The 20,579-nt window shown below is 32.7% G+C and overlaps 1 protein-coding gene across 2 annotated transcripts; it reads left to right on the top strand.

Annotated features, from left to right (window-relative positions):
- Positions 1-5,322: 5,322 nt before the first annotated feature.
- Positions 5,323-8,587, top strand: LOC112287188 (protein arginine N-methyltransferase 1.1). 2 transcript variants are annotated; one of them, XM_024529948.3, is made up of 9 exons: positions 5,323-5,810; positions 5,977-6,064; positions 6,446-6,601; positions 6,736-6,799; positions 6,994-7,136; positions 7,319-7,406; positions 7,675-7,790; positions 7,911-8,061; positions 8,206-8,587. In XM_024529948.3, exons 3-9 carry the CDS (start codon positions 6,449-6,451, stop codon positions 8,409-8,411), a joined length of 921 nt encoding a protein of 306 aa, XP_024385716.1. In that variant the 5' UTR covers positions 5,323-5,810; positions 5,977-6,064; positions 6,446-6,448; the 3' UTR covers positions 8,412-8,587. The 2 variants fall into 2 exon arrangements, with proteins under 2 accessions (XP_024385716.1, XP_024385714.1); XM_024529946.2 differs by lacking the exon at positions 5,977-6,064 and adding an exon at positions 6,147-6,157 and having other exon boundaries at positions 5,412-5,810.
- The last annotated feature ends 11,992 nt before the right edge of the window (positions 8,588-20,579 follow it).

The following is a 20,579-nucleotide window of genomic DNA, read 5'->3' as shown; positions in this document are numbered from 1 at the left end:
AGCTAAGATTCATTCAAATCGAAGCTGATTACAAATTTTGGCAAATTTTGGAGTAGAAGGGGGTCACTGCCTTGAATCCTTGCATATTGTCAAGGTACCTTCGCTTTCACCTCTCTTATTTTTATTTTTACTATTATCTTCACAATGACTTGTAATCTCCGCATTTCACCTTTTTGCTAATAAATTTGAAGTTGTAACTTTTAATCTTTAATATTCTCACTTTAACTTTTAACTTTAACTTTTAAACTTAACTTTTAATTTTAATTTTTTAACTTAATTTTTTATTTTTGACTTTTAACTTAATTCTTTAAATTTAGCTTTTAACTTTAAATTTTTAACTTAAATTTTAACTTTAACTTTTAATTCAAACTTAAGTTTTTATTCTTACGGTCAATTAATAATAACAACTTAGTTAATTATTTTTATTATGTTTGCATAGTAAATTTCATTTAACATTTTAATTTAATGTCAATAACCATTGCTTGGAAGGAATTAATTTGAATTGAACTACAAACATCCACATTAAAATTAACTCAAAAATTTCACAATTGGGAGTCCTTCCATTCCACCCCCAGAACCTGTTGTGCAGCGTCAATTTAATGAGTGGTGAATTTGGGGTTCACATAGATATTTACACAAAGATAGCATAATATAAAGCTTAAGATGGCTATTTCCAAATATAAGAAGACTAGAGACTTTTGAAACAATACTAAGAATAAGAAAGACATTGACAAGGATGATAAAAGCTTAATTCTTGCTTCTATATATATTATCTAACTAATTACTAAATGCTGACAATCTATAGAACCTTTGACACATGTCTAACTTATAGGACAAATTTTCTACATGTATGCTATATGGCTAACTTGAATTATAGGTTGCCAACATAAGCAACACGTGGCCAACTTATTTGCCAAATATTTAATCTATTAATTATCTATAAATATGTAAAAAATAAAATTTGCATTTTTGAAGCTTTTAAGAAACTTCATCATAAGATATTATTAAATTTATCTATTATTAATTATTTCTATTTAATTCTTCTTATCTAATTAATTATAATTCTTGGCTATGTCCATAATAATTAGTTGGACTATTAGGCATGTGGCTCCATAAATTAGAATAGAAATGCTTCTTTTTTTATTATAGTAGTCCTTTAGTCTTAGATGGTAATTAATCTTATCAAAGTTATTTGGAAATTTTTAAATGAAATGATGTAAATTCTTATTACTAGAGATTATTATCAATATCTTAATGTAAGATAAATTTATTCTTATAATTTAAATAATCATTATCATCTCTTCTCTTCAAGATACAACATCTTCATAATTAAGATCATTATGACCTTTGATCCCTAATATTTGAATATTATTTAGGTTAACCACAATATGAAATTTTTCCGTATTTTCAATGAAATTTTTAATTAGCTCCCTCAATATAAAGTTATAGTATAGTTCTCTTAGGTAATATGCAATCAAGTTGTTGATGTGTTTTTTTTTATAGGTTATATTATAACTTCCATATTTGTGATTGAGCAAAAATATTGTGCTTATCTATTAATATTTGAATTCAATATATAGTGATCTTAGACACAATCAACTTGCCTTCCACATCTTTGTAATCAAATCTATATTCACTTATTGGCTAATTAATTAATTTTGGTGTATATGACATTAGTAGAAAAGTAAAGAATTTTCAACTAAACTTACACAAGTAAAGAAATTTGTTTAGTAAATTATTGTAGATATAAAAAATCCATAGCATGTTTTTTGGCTACACTTGCATTTTGAGGTTGTATCTTGTATGTTTAAAGTATTGATAGATGTAAAAATTGAGACACAATTTTGGCATAGATGTATTTTTAGATATTTGCAATAACCACACTTTCCATCTACATCAATATATCCTTGTGCTTCTTCAACAATACAACTTATTAAAGTTTTATTTTGCAAGACACTCTTTATGCAATATCTTCATCTTCTTAAATGATTGGTTCATCTTTTAATTTTTTTTTTCCACGTACTTCTCTTCTATCTATTTAATACTATTCTTCTAATTATCAACATCACAAAACTTATATGAAAATTTTGCGATAATAAGCATTGCAAAGAAATAATTTTGCATCATTAAATTAAAAAAAAATATATATATATATATATATATGAAAATATACCTATTAGAGAGTACTAGAAATTCCACATTTTAACCTTCATTATGTGCTTTAGAATGTAGATCTGAAATTTTCCTAGAAGACATTTACTTAAATATTGTGTTGTTCTCTTAAAAATCTCTAAATTCACATTTTTAAATATTTTTTTAAATCTATAAATAAGATAATAATAATTTTAAAAAATACAACTATTAAGAAAAATCAGGTTGTTGTATTGTTAAGTGTCACTCCATGCAATCAATTTAAGTATAGAATATACATTACAATAGCAGCTATTATGAAAATAATTATCTATTACACATTATATTCAATTCACCTAGCTATAGATTAATTAATGTAAATCAAGCTAATTCATCTAGCTATACATAAATTGGTGTGGACCACACTAATTAGAAATCCAAAATATTTTCTAATTCATGCTAGTTAGTATATTTGGTATAGCTTAATTTTTATATTATTTTATAATCCATAAAATAAAACATAATTCATATAAAATAAAACATAATTCCTACAAAATAAAAGATAAATATTATGATATCATATGTGGTTTAAAAAAATATAAGTTTAATTTGGATGGTATTATAGGATTTTTTAGTATATCTAAAAAATTGAATAATTACTTAGTATATTAAAATTTATTCTTATAGCCAAATTACAAAGAAATAAAGTAAATCTAGAAAATAAAAAATAAAAAATAAAAAATAAATCATCCATTGCATAGCAAGTAGAAGAAAAAACATTCAAAGTGAAAAAGATAAAGTCCTTTTAAATTATTTAATATTATTAGTTTATTAAAATGAAAGATTTCATAATACTTTTTTATGTGAATAAGAATAAAAATAAAAATAAAAATAAAAACTCAAGGTAATTGTAAAAACAATTGAATTTCAAATGTCAAAAAAGGTGTTTAATATGCAACAATAAATTTGATTCTTATTAAGAATCTTGTAAAATTAGATAGAATCCGTGACTCTTTTATCTATGTAGTGTAGAAATTAAAGCTAAAACAATTAGATATAAAAGAGTAATATTTACAAAATATAATATTTGTAATAGCGAAGTAGAAGTTCAAATAATAAGCTATTAAAAATCTATCTTATAATAATTTATAAGTTGTATTTAAACTCACTTTAATATAAAATTATGGAATTTTTAGAGTCAAATCTGATTGAGTTTTATTACAATCTATATTATATAAATTTTGAATTAAAATTAATTGATTAGGAGGTCTTATAAAAAGATAGATTAAACTTAAGAATTCAATTGCTTATGTGATTTAAATTTTATAAAATTATAGGATTTAAAATAATTTTAAGAGATTGTATTTTATACACATCAAGATATAATAAAAATTAGATTATTGAGATATAAGTTGATTTGTTTATTATTTAAAAACTAAATGTGAATTTAAATACAAAATTAAATTTTAAATAACTAAAGTCGTATAAATTTAATATTTTTGGTACATAATATGTATATATATATATATATATATATATATTCTTTAAAATATTTCATTACTAAATTAATTTAATAATATAATTTTAATCTAATAATTTAGTTTACAAAAAAATTAATGAATTTAAAAGAGAATTTAATACATTTTGATTGTCAACAATTGATTAATTTTAAAGTACATTTCAAATAAATAGTTGGTTGTTAGTAACTATAAAAGATGCAAACTAATTTTTGTCACAAGTACTATTTTATTGCAAGACAATAAGTAAATTAACTATAAATCTTTATAATTTTTTAAAAAAATAAAAAAATAAAAAATAACAAAGATATATATATATATATATATATATAATATTTTGATATATTTATATCTATTATTTTTATTTTCTTGTATATAATAAGTTGTTATATATAATTTCTTAGATAATTATTTTTACAACAATTTTGAATATTTTTTTTATTTGAAAGATCATTTATATTATTCTTTAAACTATTTAAAAAAATATTAATAAAAGTTTTATAATCCTAATCAAAATTACATGTAAGTTTTGTAAATTTGATCACATAAATACTAATCTAAAATAAGGCAATATCATAAATTATTTTACGATTTTTATTTTTCAGATAAAGATTCAACTTATGTTATCTTATTTATATTTTAAAAATTTTAAGTTCTAAAACATCTGTATAGAAAAAAATTGAAGAAATTTTAATGATTATATGAAATCCAAAAAAACTTCCAAACAACTATAGAAATTTCTAGCAAGTCACTATATTTCCCAAAAGAACCTCAAATTAAACAAAACAATAGTCAATCTTGGATTATTCACTTCATCAACTAAAACTATGTCATTGTGTTCTCTAAACATTGTTAACCCTTGTAAAAACTATCATCTTATGATGACAAAAATCAAAAGAAATTCTCTCTTCTTGTTCATCACTATTGCTCACAACAAAAATGAGTATTAAAAGAAACATATATATATATAGAGAGAGAGAGAGATGTTAAAATGAACCATCCTATCATAGGGAAATGAGGCTGGGATAAGAGCTAGAATCTAAGGGAGGGAAATGAGGGGTTGTGATGAAAAAGGCTCAAAACAAAGGGAGTGTGGGTTAGGAACAATGGAGGTGGGGATGAGGGCCATGATTGTAATGATGGTTTTTGGAGATTATTCATTTTTTTTAGTAATGGTTATGATGAAATGAGTCAATTTAGCAAATGGGTGGGTCATTTTATCATTTCCCTACATATGTATATGTACACACACACACACACATATATATATATATATATATATACATATATAATTGAACCTCACATTCTTTCACATATTTATGTATTAGTTTTTGAGAGAGTAAATAAATAAATTCTGCACAATAGACCATGAAGTATTGTTGAGCCAACTGTGCAACTCTACCATATTGTGACAGCTGAAGGTCATTCAGGATCCATCTTTATCTTTTCCAATAACAATAAAAAGTAATCTTTGGGGGCGTCATGGTCCATGCGTTACAGTTAAGATTGGAATAGCTGGACATTAAGCTCACACATTGCAGTGATGAAAGCAAACAGAATGACTTCGTTAACGCAATAATAATGACGAAAGCCCTGGCAACTAGTCATCGTGGCCAAGAGTGCAACAACATCATCAATACAAATATTCGAGATGAACCGAACCATTAAGCTGAAGGAACTGGTTATACCAGGCACAATGAGTCCAAGCCCTAAAAGCCTCCTCTTCCTCCAGGTCATGAAGCCAGATGTTCTCCTTTAGGTTTCATTACTGCAGCCGCGACTGAAGCTGGGTAACATCCATTTCAGCTGCTTTTCCCACTTGGGTCCATCTAGTCATGAATTTGCAGAGCTTGTGAGATTCTTCTTTGTGCCTTTTTCGTGGAGTGAGCAAGGTGGGTCAGTGAGGAAAGGTGCCTGTTTGTGAGGTGTTGGGGAAGGTTGTGAACATGAGTCGTCGAAACAAGGGGAAGACGATGAAATAGGGTATGTCTTCGATGGACGTCGCTGACACAGTAAGTGCGGAGGCTATGGCTGTTGAAGGCGAGGCGGTGACCACGCCGGAGCCACTGATCACCTCAATTCGGATTGAGGGTGACGAGGGAGTTGGGATGCCGTCTGACCATACTAGCTCAGATTATTACTTTGATTCATACGCACATTTCGGTGAGTGGTGCGAGGTTTTGTTGCTTATATCTGCATCAGAAGTGTGTGACGATCTTCCTAACTCTTTCATTCAAACAGAGAAACACACACAGACACACACAGATAGTCTGCGTTTCCTTCCTTTCTTGGTATTTTTTTTTGAATTTTTGAATTTTTCCTTTCGTAGGTGAACGTTTTGACATCCATCAGAATTCAAGGCGTGTAACTTTTAAGATTTCTGCCATCGAAAATCTGCGTCTTATGTTCAAAGCTAGGTGAAAGACTACACTTAATCTTGATATTATTTGGTCGGATCAATGACTCAGAGTGTCCTTTTGTTGTGATGATCTTGTGCAGGCATTCATGAAGTAAGTTTAGAATTCCTCTTCGTAAATTAGGGCTTTCAAAGGACCGACAGATTATTAGTTCATTATGTTTCCACATCTTGGGTTGTGTCTTGTCATGTCAAACCATGGTTTTTGACTCAACAAGTTTTCTGAAGTATTTTCTAAGGCGAGAAACCTCATGAATCCTATTGCGGACTTTATTCATGCGTTTATAATATCTGGGTCAACGCGAATCTCGAGGTTCTAGTTGATGTGACTGATTGCGGAAGCAGTTGCGGATTGTGATCGGCGTTGTTTCTTACATCACAGGAGATGTTGAAGGATACAGTGAGAACAAAGACGTATCAGAATGCCATCTATCAAAATGGTTTTTTATTCAAGGATAAAGTCGTTCTTGATGTGGGAGCGGGCACCGGTGTTCTTTCCCTTTTCTGTGCCAAGGGAGGAGCTAAGCACGTATATGCGGTGAGTTGCTTTCTACCATGTGAATGGTTCTTTTTCATAGCACATGTTCTAGCTTGCGATGTGACTGACGTAGGAAGGGGTTGGTGCTTTTCAAGTGGCTTGCTTAGTGCTCGTTGGTTTCCTTATCGCTACAGGTGGAATGCTCGACGATGGCGGATACTGCTAGGGAGATTGTGAAGGCCAACGGCTACAGCGATGGTGACTACGAATTGTGGATGCATAATTTTGTTGCAGTGTTCTTCAGTGCCTTGAAATCGAGGGTTCATGTTGAAGACGTTGATTTTGTTGGACCGGATCTTGCAGTATACTAGATATAAAGTAGTATGTTTTTTTAATCTTGTGCCTTTGCACAAGTAAAGCCCTAAACTTCCTGCTTTGTGATGGGAGGTCAGTGGTCACAGTCATCAAAGGAAAGTTGGAGGAGATCACTCTGCCAGTTGACAAAGTCGACATTATTATCTCAGAGTGGATGGGCTACTTTCTTCTTTTTGAAAACATGCTGGACACCGTACTTTATGCTCGAGACAAATGGTTGGTAAGCAAATAAAGCCTTCACTCTCTCCTTCAGTTCCGTTTGGGATAAAGATTTGTAACCATTGCTTGACCCAGCGTTTTATTCCTCTGTTTTTGTGGAATAATCTCTTATCCAATTTCCCATTTGTCAGCTTTTTGTGTAATGCATTTAGTCGCTTGAGCGTGTTTGTTGTGGAATGCCAGGTCCCTGGAGGTCTGGTTATGCCCGATAGAACTTCACTGTATCTTACTGCCATTGAAGATGCTGAATACAAACAGGAGAAAATTAACTGTGAGTAACTGGTGTAACGCTGTGTGGTCTATACAGACTCTTGCGGTGACTTGAACCCCAGACAAGTCTCGCGTTTCCTTGTCCGTTGTTTGTGTTTTTAATTAATTTAGCTCTGGTGTATTCCGTTTATTCATTGTCTCTTGATTTAGTGTACCTCACGTTTCCTTTTGATTTATTCCCCTTTTTCTAGCATGTAGAACTTCATTCACATATATATTATCGACTGGAAGACTCGGTTTTTGAACGGGGTTGTCTTTCTCTGATGCAGTTTGGGAGCAGGTTTATGGATTTGACATGAGCTGTATCAAGAAACAAGCGATGGTCGAACCTCTGGTGGATGTAGTCGATGCTAATCAGATTGTGACACATGCAACACACTTGAAGGTGCATATTATCCTTCAAATACAAGTATTCTCGGTTGTGCTTCCTTTTGAGGCGTTGACGTTTGTTCTTGCTTTCTTAATATACAAGAGCTGGGCCTCTGACTTGCCTCGTATCTGACAGACTATGGACATCAGCAAGATGAACACTGGGGATGCTTCTTTCACAGCTCGCTTCAAATTAGTGGCTACTCGAAACGATTTTATACATGCTTTGGTCGCGTACTTCGATGTTACGTTTTCAATGTGCCACAAGAGTACTGGTTTCTCGACAGGTTTGCGATCTGTCTGCTGCCTCATCTAATAACGTTGTCGACCTTAACATTCTGAACAATGGTTTTGTATCATATGTCTAACTTCTCAAAAGAATGATCCGAGTTTGTAGTATCATTAAATGAATGCGTGTTGCCTCTGAACAGGACCCAGGGCACGGCCTACACACTGGAAGCAAACTGTGATCTATCTGGAGGATGTCATCACCATCTGCGAGGGTGAGGCATTGACAGGCACAATGAGCGTCTCTCAGAACAAGAAGAATCCTCGTGACTTAGATGTGACTGTCTCATACAATTTCAACGGGAAAAGGTCGCAAGCTACAAGAACACAACATTATCGCATGCGTTGAGTGGTGTTCAGCAGGTATTCTAGTAGCCCCACAACAGAATTTTCTTCTCTCCTTGAGCTCCCTTACATTGATGTAAATTAGACTAATTTTTAACTTGCTTCTATTTTGTGAAAAGCAACAATCATTTTTTTAATATGAAAGTACAAGATCTGACTGGTGCAGAAGAGTCACTTGAATTTTTTGTGCTCTGTAATTTGGACTAGGAATTCCTTTAGTAGGTAATCTTAGTATTACCTTAGAGTTCAGTTTGAGTTCAGTTTGTGTAGAGGTCATAATTGTGTAGCACAGCCTATTCGAGGCAGTTCCAAAGTTGGTGACCAAAGATCTACTTGCGTATATTAGCATCTTCGCAGCACAATATAACAGATCGTTGGCTGTTACATCGTATGAATATATATTTTTTTAAAGAAAAAATACCTTTAAAATCAAACAATGTTGTACATGTAGAGGCCATAACAACTTATCTTCGAAGAATTGTGGATGGTCAATTGTTACTTCTTCATTTGAAATTCAACATCCTCAATAAAGTAAAGAATTATGAATTTATAGTTGTATTTGATAGAACATCATTTATAGTGATAATCCAAACCTAAAAAGTAAGAAATCTAAAGTAAATGAATATATAGTTTATTTTTAATTTTGGAGTATATATGTGGCTCATGCTATAAGCACACCCTAAGTTGTTATATACACACATTTATATTACTATATGCATATCCAAAAAATATGGAAGCTTATGATTGGTTGGATATTTTTATACGGACCCTTCTACCTGACACAACTATAGGGGTTAGGAAAGGTGGCAATTCCCCCTCCAGTCAACAGGTAGGGTCAAGGAGTAGCGCTCCTTGTAGGAATCTTTGGAGGCAGAGCCCTAGAAGAAAATTTGAAATCTATATCTTATATCAATAGTACCTTATGGAAGCAAAGATCTCAACCTCATGGACAACTTCACCAAGAAAGGATCCTTGCTCGATAATCACTTTAGTAGTTTGCAATGTTGTGCCAATTCTCATGGCAGTTTTAATGAACAATTTCAAGCTCACAACTTTGACCATTGATGATTGGTATTTGGACCTTGAATAGAGCCTAACCAACTAACAATCACCATGACTTTATCCATAATATCAAATTGCAAAGGGATCTCTAGTTGCCAAGCATTAAGCATATCATTGAGAACTTTGAAACCAACCAATTTTTTATTCATTGTTTGTTTGTGAATCTCATTCTATCTTTTTATTTATTCTAGTGAGCATGGATAAGATGTTCATTAATAGTGGCCAAGGAGGCCATTTGTTGCTAGACAAACAATTCACCTCAAATCACAAGTGGCTTCTTATCTATTGCATGTTGTCTTACATGTCATAGTTGTTGTTCTTTTAACATGTCAAAGGTAGAATTTGAGTGCTTAAATAGAGCAACACCTTGATAGAAAGCCATTCTTTTCCAGTATAGAAAACTCAATTATACTAAGAAGTACAAACATCAAATGAATTGTGATATTTTTCAATATATACATGTGTATCTACAAGAATTAGATTGTTTGTGTCTAAATATAGATATGTAGATATATGGAGATGATAATGCAACATAATTTTTTACTAAGCAATCTACGATGGATGAAGAATTATTATACCTTTGTCTTTATTTCTTCTATTCTTATGTTCCCAATCTTAATCCACATTCTCAATCCCTCTTCCATGTCCTGATCTCTCTTTCTCCATCATGCTTATCCGAGAACTCACTATTGTCTATGCGCTTCTAAAATTGATTCTCTCTTGCTTGCCAAAGAACGGATTGAGCAATATCATATCTTTAATGGACTTTTAGATAAGTTGTATAATTTTTGTAGTTTCAAGAGATAGTTCTTTTGAGCAAGAAAGTCACATGCAAGATTAACATTGGAGCTAATGTTTGAAAGAGTAGACTATTGGTTGTTCTAAAGGAAATTTTTACATTCAAACCAAATACAAATAAAATAAGAAATAAAATATGTAAAATCTCAATATAGTATTAATATAGAAGCAACAATAGTTATAAAAGTCTACAAAGTATTGCAAAACAATCATAATTAATAATCTCAAATATGATTGTAGATTTACTTTCTCAACCATGGAATAATAGAAACAAGATGTATTCCATCAAAGGTTGAAATTTTCTTAAAATGTTGATGGATGGAATAGTGTAAAACTAAAGATGTGGCATTTTTTGATTCATGAAAAATAAAAGTGGAATGTAGATTTACTTGAGGATTCCCATTTTCATATACACGAGAACAAAAAAAACATCAAGCAATGGTGTATAGCTGCAGGTTATGAGTATATTATCAAATGTTAGCTTTAGCATCCAACTTTAAATTATATCAATTCTCTGTTTACCTTACAAATGTGTACCTATGTTGTATTGTAAATACAACTACAATCTACAATGTCATGATTGAATGTTGATATCTTTGTAAGTTCCAAACAAAGCTTGAAGGTTGTCTAGAAGTCTATGAACTAAATCTTGTTATCAACATCTTAGAATTCTAAGCTTGAAGGTTTATAATTCACACTTTTAACTCTTCTTTTTATATTAGGTTGACTTGAGAAGGATTGAAGGCACTACATCTATCTTAAAAATAAAGTTTTCCACTTCTTTAAGAAAATATTCAACAGACTTTTCTAATAGCAATATTTTATCTTTCAAGCAGCTCTCGACAAAATGAGAGTCAATACACACTATGAATTTTTTAGATTTTTGACAAAATTACATCATCTTAGGGAACTAAAATCATATAAACTCTAATAAGAATATTCATTAGTAAAACAAAGAAGCTTTTGGACAAGGTCGTACCATGAGTCATGAAGCTAAATTAAATTCTTTTATACATAAGAGCTTAAACCAAGTAAAGAATTGTAAATTTTTGAGCTTTTCTCTTCAAAATAACTTCACATTGCAAAACATCTTAAGACATACAATCATTTTTACAAGATTCATGTATAGAGAGTTTATTGGTTGCTCAAGCAATAAACAAGAATTTTACACTAATACTATTTTAGAGCTTTTCTTAAGAACAATGGAAGAAATGTCAGTGGAGAATTGACCAAGTAAGGCATTGTTTGAGTTTTTGCTCTTAGGAGAGTAGAGAATGTAGGAAGTAGAGGATCTCTTCATAGAGCTCATTGTTCCCTATATTAGTAATGGCAACCTAAAAATGTCTAATCTCAATTCTTTGTTAGATAGAAAGAAGAGTTCATTGTTGTGAAGAATCATTAAAGATTCATTAAATCTTGATTGTAAGAAGGTTATGGATATTTTATACTCCTTGTTGATATTGTTGATCATGTGCTTTGCAATATAATGGTCAAGCGGATGAAGAAGCACCATAGTGAGAAATGGTGATAGCCACCACTACAACTTTTTATTGCATCTCCTTGCACCAACTCAAACACAGGCCTATTACAAAGCTAAAAGACTTTCTAAATCTTGAGGAATGCCACAATCTTTTCAATTGATAATTGAGAGCAACTCAACAATTTTATATGCAAGAAAGAGAACCACAATTATAAGAAAGTCAAAATTGAATATAATGGGCACAATTCTACAATGCCTTATTGAAATGAAAGTTTCTTATTTGTTAAATCTTAAAATCTTAAAATGATTGTAAGCCTCAACTTGAAAATACACAAAATAATTATAAATTCAATAATGAAACCAGATTCCATTATATTGTATATTTTGTCTAATCAACTATAAGAACTTTCTCACATTTGAATCAATTCTTTTTTTTTTTTTTTTTTTTGCTGTAGAAGAGTCAAAAATTATGTAGCTTGTATAAGAGTCCATTAAAAGTATGATGTTGCTCAGTCTATTCTTCGATAAGTAAAAAATGATCTCAACTAGAGGTGCATAGGTAATGTCCAATTTTTGGCCAAGCAAGATAAAAGTGGGGTTGAAAACATGGATTAAGGTTGAAAATATAGAAACAAAGGAAACAAAGATAAGGATGCAATGATTCTTCATTCATGGTGGATCAATTTAGTAAAAAATTATATTATTTTATCATTTCTCTAGATATATGTATATATATAAGTATATATATATATATATATATATATATATATTGTATTCCAAATTGATATTGTTAATAATTCAACAAGTCAATAATAAATTAATATAAAGCTTTTGATCAATAATTGGATTATATATATATATATATATACATATAGTTAGTAAAAAAATATGGTGTAGTGAAAATCACCAAAAAACCACTAGTACATCATGTAGTTTTCAAATTTTCTTTTCAAGGCTCTGCTTGGAGGTCATTGCAAAAAGTGTTGCTTCTTAATCTTGTTTGCTGACCAATCAGCAGGACTATTGAAAAGGGGGCTGCCATCCCTCTTAATCTTTCTATAATTGTGTCAAGTAAAAAGATTTGTATGAAAATATTCAATCAATCACAAGCCTCTACGTTTTTTTGGATATGCATATAGCAATATGAAGTGTATGTATAGCAACTTAGAGTGTGCTTGTAGCTTGAGCCAATATATATAAATATATATAAAAATATATATAAAGATATATATAAATATATTTATATATGTATTTTTAAGGTTTTTATTAAAAAAATATAAATCTCAAAAATGATTAAACAAAAATATATATATATATATTAAATATTTTTTTATAGTTTTTATAATAATATATGAAGGAATTCTATTTATGTTTATAAAAACAACAAATGATTCTAGATATTTTACTTGCCAAAATAAAGTTGTATTAAGAAACTAAGATCAAATGAGATTATAAGACTATCTAATATATATTAAGTGGTCCTATGGAAAAATAATGTTTTTAGAGTTGTATTTGTAATTTTTTTAAATTAAAAAATAAATATAATAGATGATAATTTTAAAATTTTATTTTAATAAAAAGATGCTTATTTTTCTTTAATTATGTAAGAAAGAGTTTCAACACAATTCTCAGCAAATTTACAATATTTTTTAGACAGTCAAGGAATTTTTTTAGAATTACTAAAGAAAAATAATCTCTAATGGTTGTGCAAGCAAAAATTATTTTTGCTCAGTAATTGGATAAAAATTGGATAGAAAACTCTTAAAAAAAAAATAAAAGATTGGTAAAATCCACCAAAAGATGCACTTTAGAGAAAGGAAGAATTATATTTGTGGTGAATGATTTATGAAGACACACTCAATTACACAACATTACTTTTAGTCTTGTTATAATTTCAAAATTGATAATCAATAAAAGCAAATTCTTCTTTATTCATATCTATTCCCATATTGGCATCAATTGTTCATTCATTCAATGTTTTTTTGTTCACAAATGTTGGTTTTCTTTTACGGTTTTCTAGATGACATCTTCCTCATACTCCCTCATATAATGCACACAAATGAGGATTCGGATGCTTTCATGGGAATTCTTCTTTGATTCGTCGGCATTGCACAGATCAATAGCCTTTCACTCACATTCCTTCATCCCTTGCAGGTAATCAATAAAGTGATGTCTCATTCATGAATCCCCGGATTGTTAATTATACTTTATTGCGAAGTATGCTTATCGGAATTATATCGGAAACCCACCTGTTTCCGACATCTTCTACTGTGGGTTGGTCACAAACGACGATTGTTTCGTCCTGTTCCTGTGTTTGTTTTAGTTACTGCAGATTTATAGCTGTTTTGGATAACTGGATCTTTACTGTTCTGAAGTAAGCCGTGTATCAGTCGAGAATTGCGCATGTGATTCACCCCATGGTTTTGATTTCCAGTTTTATAGAGGTAATGAGTAATTTTATAGCGCGATCTACGCTTCGTTTGTGAAACAATTGCGACAAGAATCTGTGTCAAATGCGATCCGGCCCAGTTTCAAGCCAAGTATGGGTTGACATGCGCTGAGTGCACACTGCTGAATTCACTGGGGTTTAAGCGATGGTGGGGTTCATGGATTCTGGTGAGTAGATTCGAGGAGTGCTTTGTGTGTGACGAGAATGCTGGATGATGAGTTCCGCTAACCTGCAGTCATACCGCTAAACATGGTCATACAGTGTACAACATTGAATACCAAGGTCTTCGAAAACCCTCAAGAACTTGAGAGGCACCCTCCTGATATTCATGCTATTGTTAGCGACTGCATGGCCTTTTTTTGATCCCAAGGTTTGACACCCCAATCACATTCTCCAATTCCTCTCAGTTATCTCGATGGACCGTGTTTTCCAAACATCGAGGCGACTAAGTTTTCACACTGAAATTTCCGAAGCTCTTTGTGCTGAGCAGTTTGTTGTTGAAGAAATATAGAGGATTTGAAGCATGATAATCTCGTTGAGTAAAATAATTTGTGGGTACTTGGCCTGACTTATTAAACTATTCACTGTAATGTCATGTCATATTACTCATGTGTTAAGATTTGTTTGTGGTCAGAGGAACTCCAGAGTCGTTCGGTGGTGTTTTCGCCATCTTCGTTTACATTCCACAGCCAGAACTTTGACTTGGAGCCGTTCCTGGTGGCGCTCCCCACAGGATCGGCAAATGCAACCTCACAGAGCAACCTGAGCGCTTGCTTTCTCTCGTTGTGGCTATGTACTTTACCTATTTGCATGGTTTCCTTTGTTTTTCAAGCTGGTATCTGTGCCGGAGACGTCCTTGTTTATGAATCGAAGATTAAAGGATGCAAGGAAGCTTAAGGTACATCTGCTTGATTTCTTCTGTTTTATCTCCACGTGACTGATCGTTTTTACAAAGGATGTTCCTCTGATTTCTTTGCAAATACTAGGGAAACGATAACTTGCACAAATCGACTAACATATTTATGTATTCAGTTTTTTAACCTATCGATTCGTGCTCATGAACATACCTCCTTTCATCTGGTTTAACGTCATTTGAGTTACTTGTTTAATTCTACTCGCACAACAATTTTCTGAGGTGCAAATCCTATTGTTAATAGCTTTTTTGATGCGAAGACAACCTTGCGGCCTTCCCTGTCTAATGCAATAGAAGCCAAGGATACCGAACAACTATCCTCTAAATCTTCAGTTTCCAGTTCATGTATTTCAATCCTCAGGATTTATCAGTGGTTTATTTATTTTCACGTGTGTTGAATTTGACAAACCTGTGATAAAACCTTGTAAGTCATACTTCTGTTATCTTTTGAGGCTATGCTTGCAACTTAGTAATGTGGAAATGCCTTCGTGGTCACTACACGAGCACAAAATTTAGTGTGCTCCAAGAAGAGCATATTTTGCATTAGGGCATAATCTGAGAGCATTGGTGTCCACTACGGCGTAGTTGTACAAGCTTCCTTAGATTGAACCAGCCAGTCAAGCTTCCACTTGTATGTGGGTGATCTTTTTCTTTGTTGTTTTCCCATCAGTGGTCTCATGGAAGTGGCCATGGATCTGTCTTGGACCTCGTACAGTCCCCAGTTTCATTTGAAAGCTCTTCATACTGAGTTCAAGTCTGAATCATACAGGTGGATGAAGGCAATTTCTAACATATCTTGCAATACCTAGGTTCTAATCACTGTTTCAAATTATGACAGTTTGAATTGACACAGTACTTACAATATTCAGGGACCAGACTACCAAGACAACCCTTTGGTTGAGAATACCTTTGATTGGATAGTGTGTGAGTAGCTCTGATGCAGCAACTCTGGTCCTTGCTCAGTGACACCAGATATGTACTTAGGCAGGGTATTCAAACAAACTTTGAAAGATAAGTACCTAATGTGTTGAGCAATGAGCAATTTCTAGGACTTGCTTGCGGGTAAAAATAAGCCTCTATTCCTTCATGCAGATGTACCCATTTGAAAAAGAAAAAAGATTTAATGTAATGAAAGAAGAAGAAGAAGAAGAAGAAGAAGAAGGGAAAATATATTCCGCTAAAAGTATTCTTGTATTTTGACACTTTCATGCTTATTGTCATATATATGTGTGTGTGTGTGGGTTGATAATGTTAATTCAATTAATGTTAAATTAACTTGTTATACCTATATTTTTCTTCACAATTCAATTTATTTGCAGTCTCTGCTTTGAATCGGGTACATGTGTTATGGATGGATCAAAATTATTCCTCTCTTTGAAATATTTAAATAAAAATTCAAAAATAAAAATAAAAGCATCTGAAATCCCACCTGCAAATAGAGATACTTACACCCAGTATCAAATCATGCGACACAATCATCAGAAACAGAACATAGATTCTAAATTTTTTCACAACCATGTTCCAAAACATTGAATTTATTGTATTTCAATGTGAAAAGCTGCAACTCACACTAACAACTGATTTTTTTTTTTTTAAATGGTGCTTACCATCCTCTGGGGAGTAGTGACACTGTAACTTGGCAGCATCCAATGCGGATGCACAAGTCTTTGTTTAAATTCAACACTCAGAGATTTATTTGCACAGATCTTCAAGCTAGATTTGAGTTCAAATGTGGCGAACAACAACAGCAACGACAGAACTAAAATATAATAAGATAAGAAGGTTCCACAGAACACAGTTTGAACACTGAGCACGACAGTGTTATCAGATTATGTTAGTGGGTCCCCAGATGCTGTTCAGCTGATAACCAAACTCCTGAAACAGTTTAACTTATGATTGCAGTGCTGGCTTTTTGCCCCCACTCTAAAAGATTCAAAGGAAGCTGGCAAAAAGCTTTGTGCTGGACTCAGAGGTGCTTTGAGAATTCCCTTTGTGTCTTGCTTTGCTGTGCGTGTACAAAGCTAGGATAGACTCTAATTCTCTCTCTACTTCTAAGGCACATAAACATCATCCCATCTAAAAATGTACTGTGGTTGCTGATTAGCTTACTTAGTAAGCATTCAGCAGCTAGTTTGATATGGTACAGAAACCCTATCTTTAAGTTTAGAGTTCCCCACCAACTACTGTTTGAAGCAAGGATTTAGTTGACCTCCACAACACTGCAGATCTCCAGGAAATTGTACAAGCCCACACATCTGAGGATGATGACTGCAGCTGTGCTTGAACACCCCAACAGTTTAATTCTGATTATTTGGGTTTTGGTAGGTTACTTTGTAGTGTTCAAAGCAAAGCAGAATGGACATGGCATGCTTGTACTCTTGGTTGCTATCAGTTGACCAGTTACTGTAATCTATAAAGACATGAGAGGCCACCTGCTCAGAGAAGAGGGGAAGCAGGAGGGGAACAGGGAGACTAGAAAATACGGCCCCTCATTCAAGGCTGGCTTCTAAAGAGTTGTTTGTTCTAAAGGATTTATATTGCAGACTCATTCTGTGCAGGTATCTTCCCTGTAACAAGTCCCTGGCAATGAGCTGTAGCTGGCACATGGATTGTTAGGGAGTTATAAAAGGCTTGCCCCATTCCCCAGCAAGTTTGCAGAATAGGTACACAGTTCACACTCACATTTTTTACTTCATCCAATAGTGTCTACAGATATGGATGTTAGAGAGCTGCTTCAGATCTTGTGAATAGCTTTGAGATGGGCAACCAATAGTTTGGAGTTCCTAAAATATTGGTAAAAAAGATGCAAACTCAAGAGTCAGGAGGGGAATACTTATATATATGTATACAAAATTATTTATGAGCAATTAGACAGAGGTAAAGATTTGGGGTTTATTAAAATATTCTGGTACAAGAAGCCCTTTGGATTTTTCTGTTCATTCAGTACCAGGTAACAGCTGTGTACCTGTTCTGCTACAGCTATTCCTCAGGCAGTATGAGAAGCTGCCTTAGTGAATCCTCCACATGGGTAAGTGCAACTTTCATGGGTTCACATACTTGGCTACTTCCATAGTACTATGCAGCCACTAAGGGAAGAGAAAAGCAACAATATGTAGTACTACGGAACAGACATCTACAGTGCATTCCAGGGAGGTATCGAATTGGACAATAAGTCACTAAAGTGAAGGCTTTGTTACAATTGGAAATTTTAATTTAATTTAAAATAGATTGTTATTTGACAGGAATAACTGTGTCAAATGGAGGCTATTCTAAGAGATGGATTGCTATGATATTTAAGGAAATTGAAGGTCAGTTGTCATTGCCTAGATTTTTTTCTAAAGTTGGAATAAGTTATCTATAATGAGATTTACTGTGAGAAATAATGAAAAATACATAAACAATTAAGTTCCTACTAACAGTGCTAAGTTAGGGACTGGCATAATTTGAGCAGAAGCAAATTAAAAAGTAAACTTGGAGTAAATGGGAACATTCATGGGCAGAGGAACATTCTTCCACTACACTAATACTCTCAGCATTGGTTGGTTGTTCTGTTTACATATTTAGCATATAATAGACAAGCCTACTCTCAAAAACTCACACTATTATTCATAAATGGAAAATAATTGATCTATAAATGATTATGAGAAAATTGAGAATATTTCAGAGAGCAACTGTTAAACATTCCTTTGTTGCAGAGAAATTGTGGTGGATACTTGGAAATGCTAAAATATTAACAATGATTTACATCTGTTTTCAAATTATGTATGTATGTGTATACATATTCTAAACACAACAATTTCAATAAATAGTGGTAGCAAACAATCAACTGCATGAATAAAGTGGTGAAGGAGCTATGTAAGATTTGTCTACTGTACAATGTTTTGTATAGATGATGTGTCTTATTCCCACAAAGTTATACTGCAAACTATAGGATTGTAAAATAAATTACTCATCCTCAGAGATGCAAAAATGTGACTATTACTTTTTAACCTTGGATAACAACAATTTCACAGTCATTTACCAAGTTATGAATGTTTTTTTGTGGATTACTAAAGCTTGCACAGAACCAGAACCTAGATCATGCACAAAGAAAGATCCTAAATCCAAATACCACTACTACTACTGCACAATTTGTGTAGATGTATGAAACAAGAGAGGACTTGGGTGAAGTGGCTGCTGGAATTCAGTTCCCAACAATAAACTTCTACTTTCTCAATTCCTTTTAGCAATGTGAAATGACAAAATGGCACATCAATAAAGTGGTCACAGTCTCTTGGATGTAATTGCTGTGCAGTCATGTCCTTTGGCAATCAAAAGAATTAGCTATTTGCATTCACAATTAAACAAGTAAATCAAGTAAAACCATACTGTGACAAAAGTTGGACCAAAATAACACATGACCTCTGCAGAATGAAAGCTCTGGCACTGGTCACATGCCCACAATACCCTTAGCTCATGTTTTAATGTGGCTGACTGGGCAGAGAAACTGATTGTTATTGAGTTGGGTGAATGCCAGCCATAAAGAAACTTAAAGCTCTATTATGGCATCCCAACCCATTGTTCTTACATCCCATTGTGGGTGACTGCAAACACAAGGAACAGGGGAATCAAGGAAGCTATAACCAACTGCAACTGGGTCCAGCTCTTTGAGCATAGATTATAAGAGTGTACCCTTTTTTTCTGGAGTCCTGAAAGGTAAGGAACCCTCAAAAACTGGCCACAGGTGGGGAGCTGTTAGTTGAGTGTAGCCCACAAAGGACATCCTGGCAGCTCTCTGTTGGATCCAGCCCCACCAAAACTGGGGCATAGCACCCAAAATATTCTCACATCTGCAGTTGATACAGTGGGTCTGTTACACACCAAAAACTTATAACATGCCCTTCTGTTCTTTTTGTTATGTTGTGCATTGATACATGGTCTGTAGTAAATGTAGCACTGACAGGAGAAGTGGTTGAAAATCCATGGAAAAATCTTAACATTGTTGCTGATTCCATCCTAAAGAAATAGACAATACTCCACTGAGGCTCACAAGGTCTGCTTCATTATCCATGGAGATGAAATCATACAACAATTCTACATTACAAAACAGGCAATCAAAATTTGTGTCAGTGCTATAAGTCATGTACTTGTAATCCATGTTTTGTCACTCCTCATAACCCCCCCCCCTCCCCCCTTTCTTCAAGGCAGAAGTAATAGGTATGAAAAAAGTGAGTTTTGTCTTTCCCATTGCTGAGGCCCTAGACCTAGTGTCAGCCTCAGAACTTAAAATCAGTGAGTCTAGCTAGAGTTGAAATGGCTACCAATTTATGCATACTTCAAATAATACTACAGTATTGGTTTTGAATGGCATTCAAAATGATCACAGCATTATTTTCCCCATTATGCATGAATTTAAAAATTATACATACTTTACTGAATGATGATAGAAGTGAGTACAAAAGTGTGATACCAGTGTGAAAGATATTTGAGC

The sequence above is a fragment of the Physcomitrium patens genome, chromosome 10 (genome assembly GCF_059467195.1).
Source record: "Physcomitrium patens ecotype Gransden chromosome 10, ASM5946719v1, whole genome shotgun sequence".
NCBI classification, from domain to species: domain Eukaryota; kingdom Viridiplantae; phylum Streptophyta; class Bryopsida; order Funariales; family Funariaceae; genus Physcomitrium; species Physcomitrium patens.
This window is presented reverse-complemented; position numbering and strand designations above follow the sequence as displayed.

What these genes read in the sequence shown, in the direction of transcription:
- LOC112287188 (XM_024529946.2), top strand. Translation starts at nt 5,633, where the DNA reads ATGTCTTCGATGGACGTCGCTGACACAGTAAGTGCGGAGGCTATGGCT. An exon ending in CAAACAGGAGAAAATTAACT is followed by an intron (nt 7,407 to 7,674) that starts GTGAGTAACTGG and finishes TCTCTGATGCAG; the next exon opens with TTTGGGAGCAGGTTTATGGA. An exon ending in GAGTACTGGTTTCTCGACAG is followed by an intron (nt 8,062 to 8,205) that starts GTTTGCGATCTG and finishes GCCTCTGAACAG; the next exon opens with GACCCAGGGCACGGCCTACA.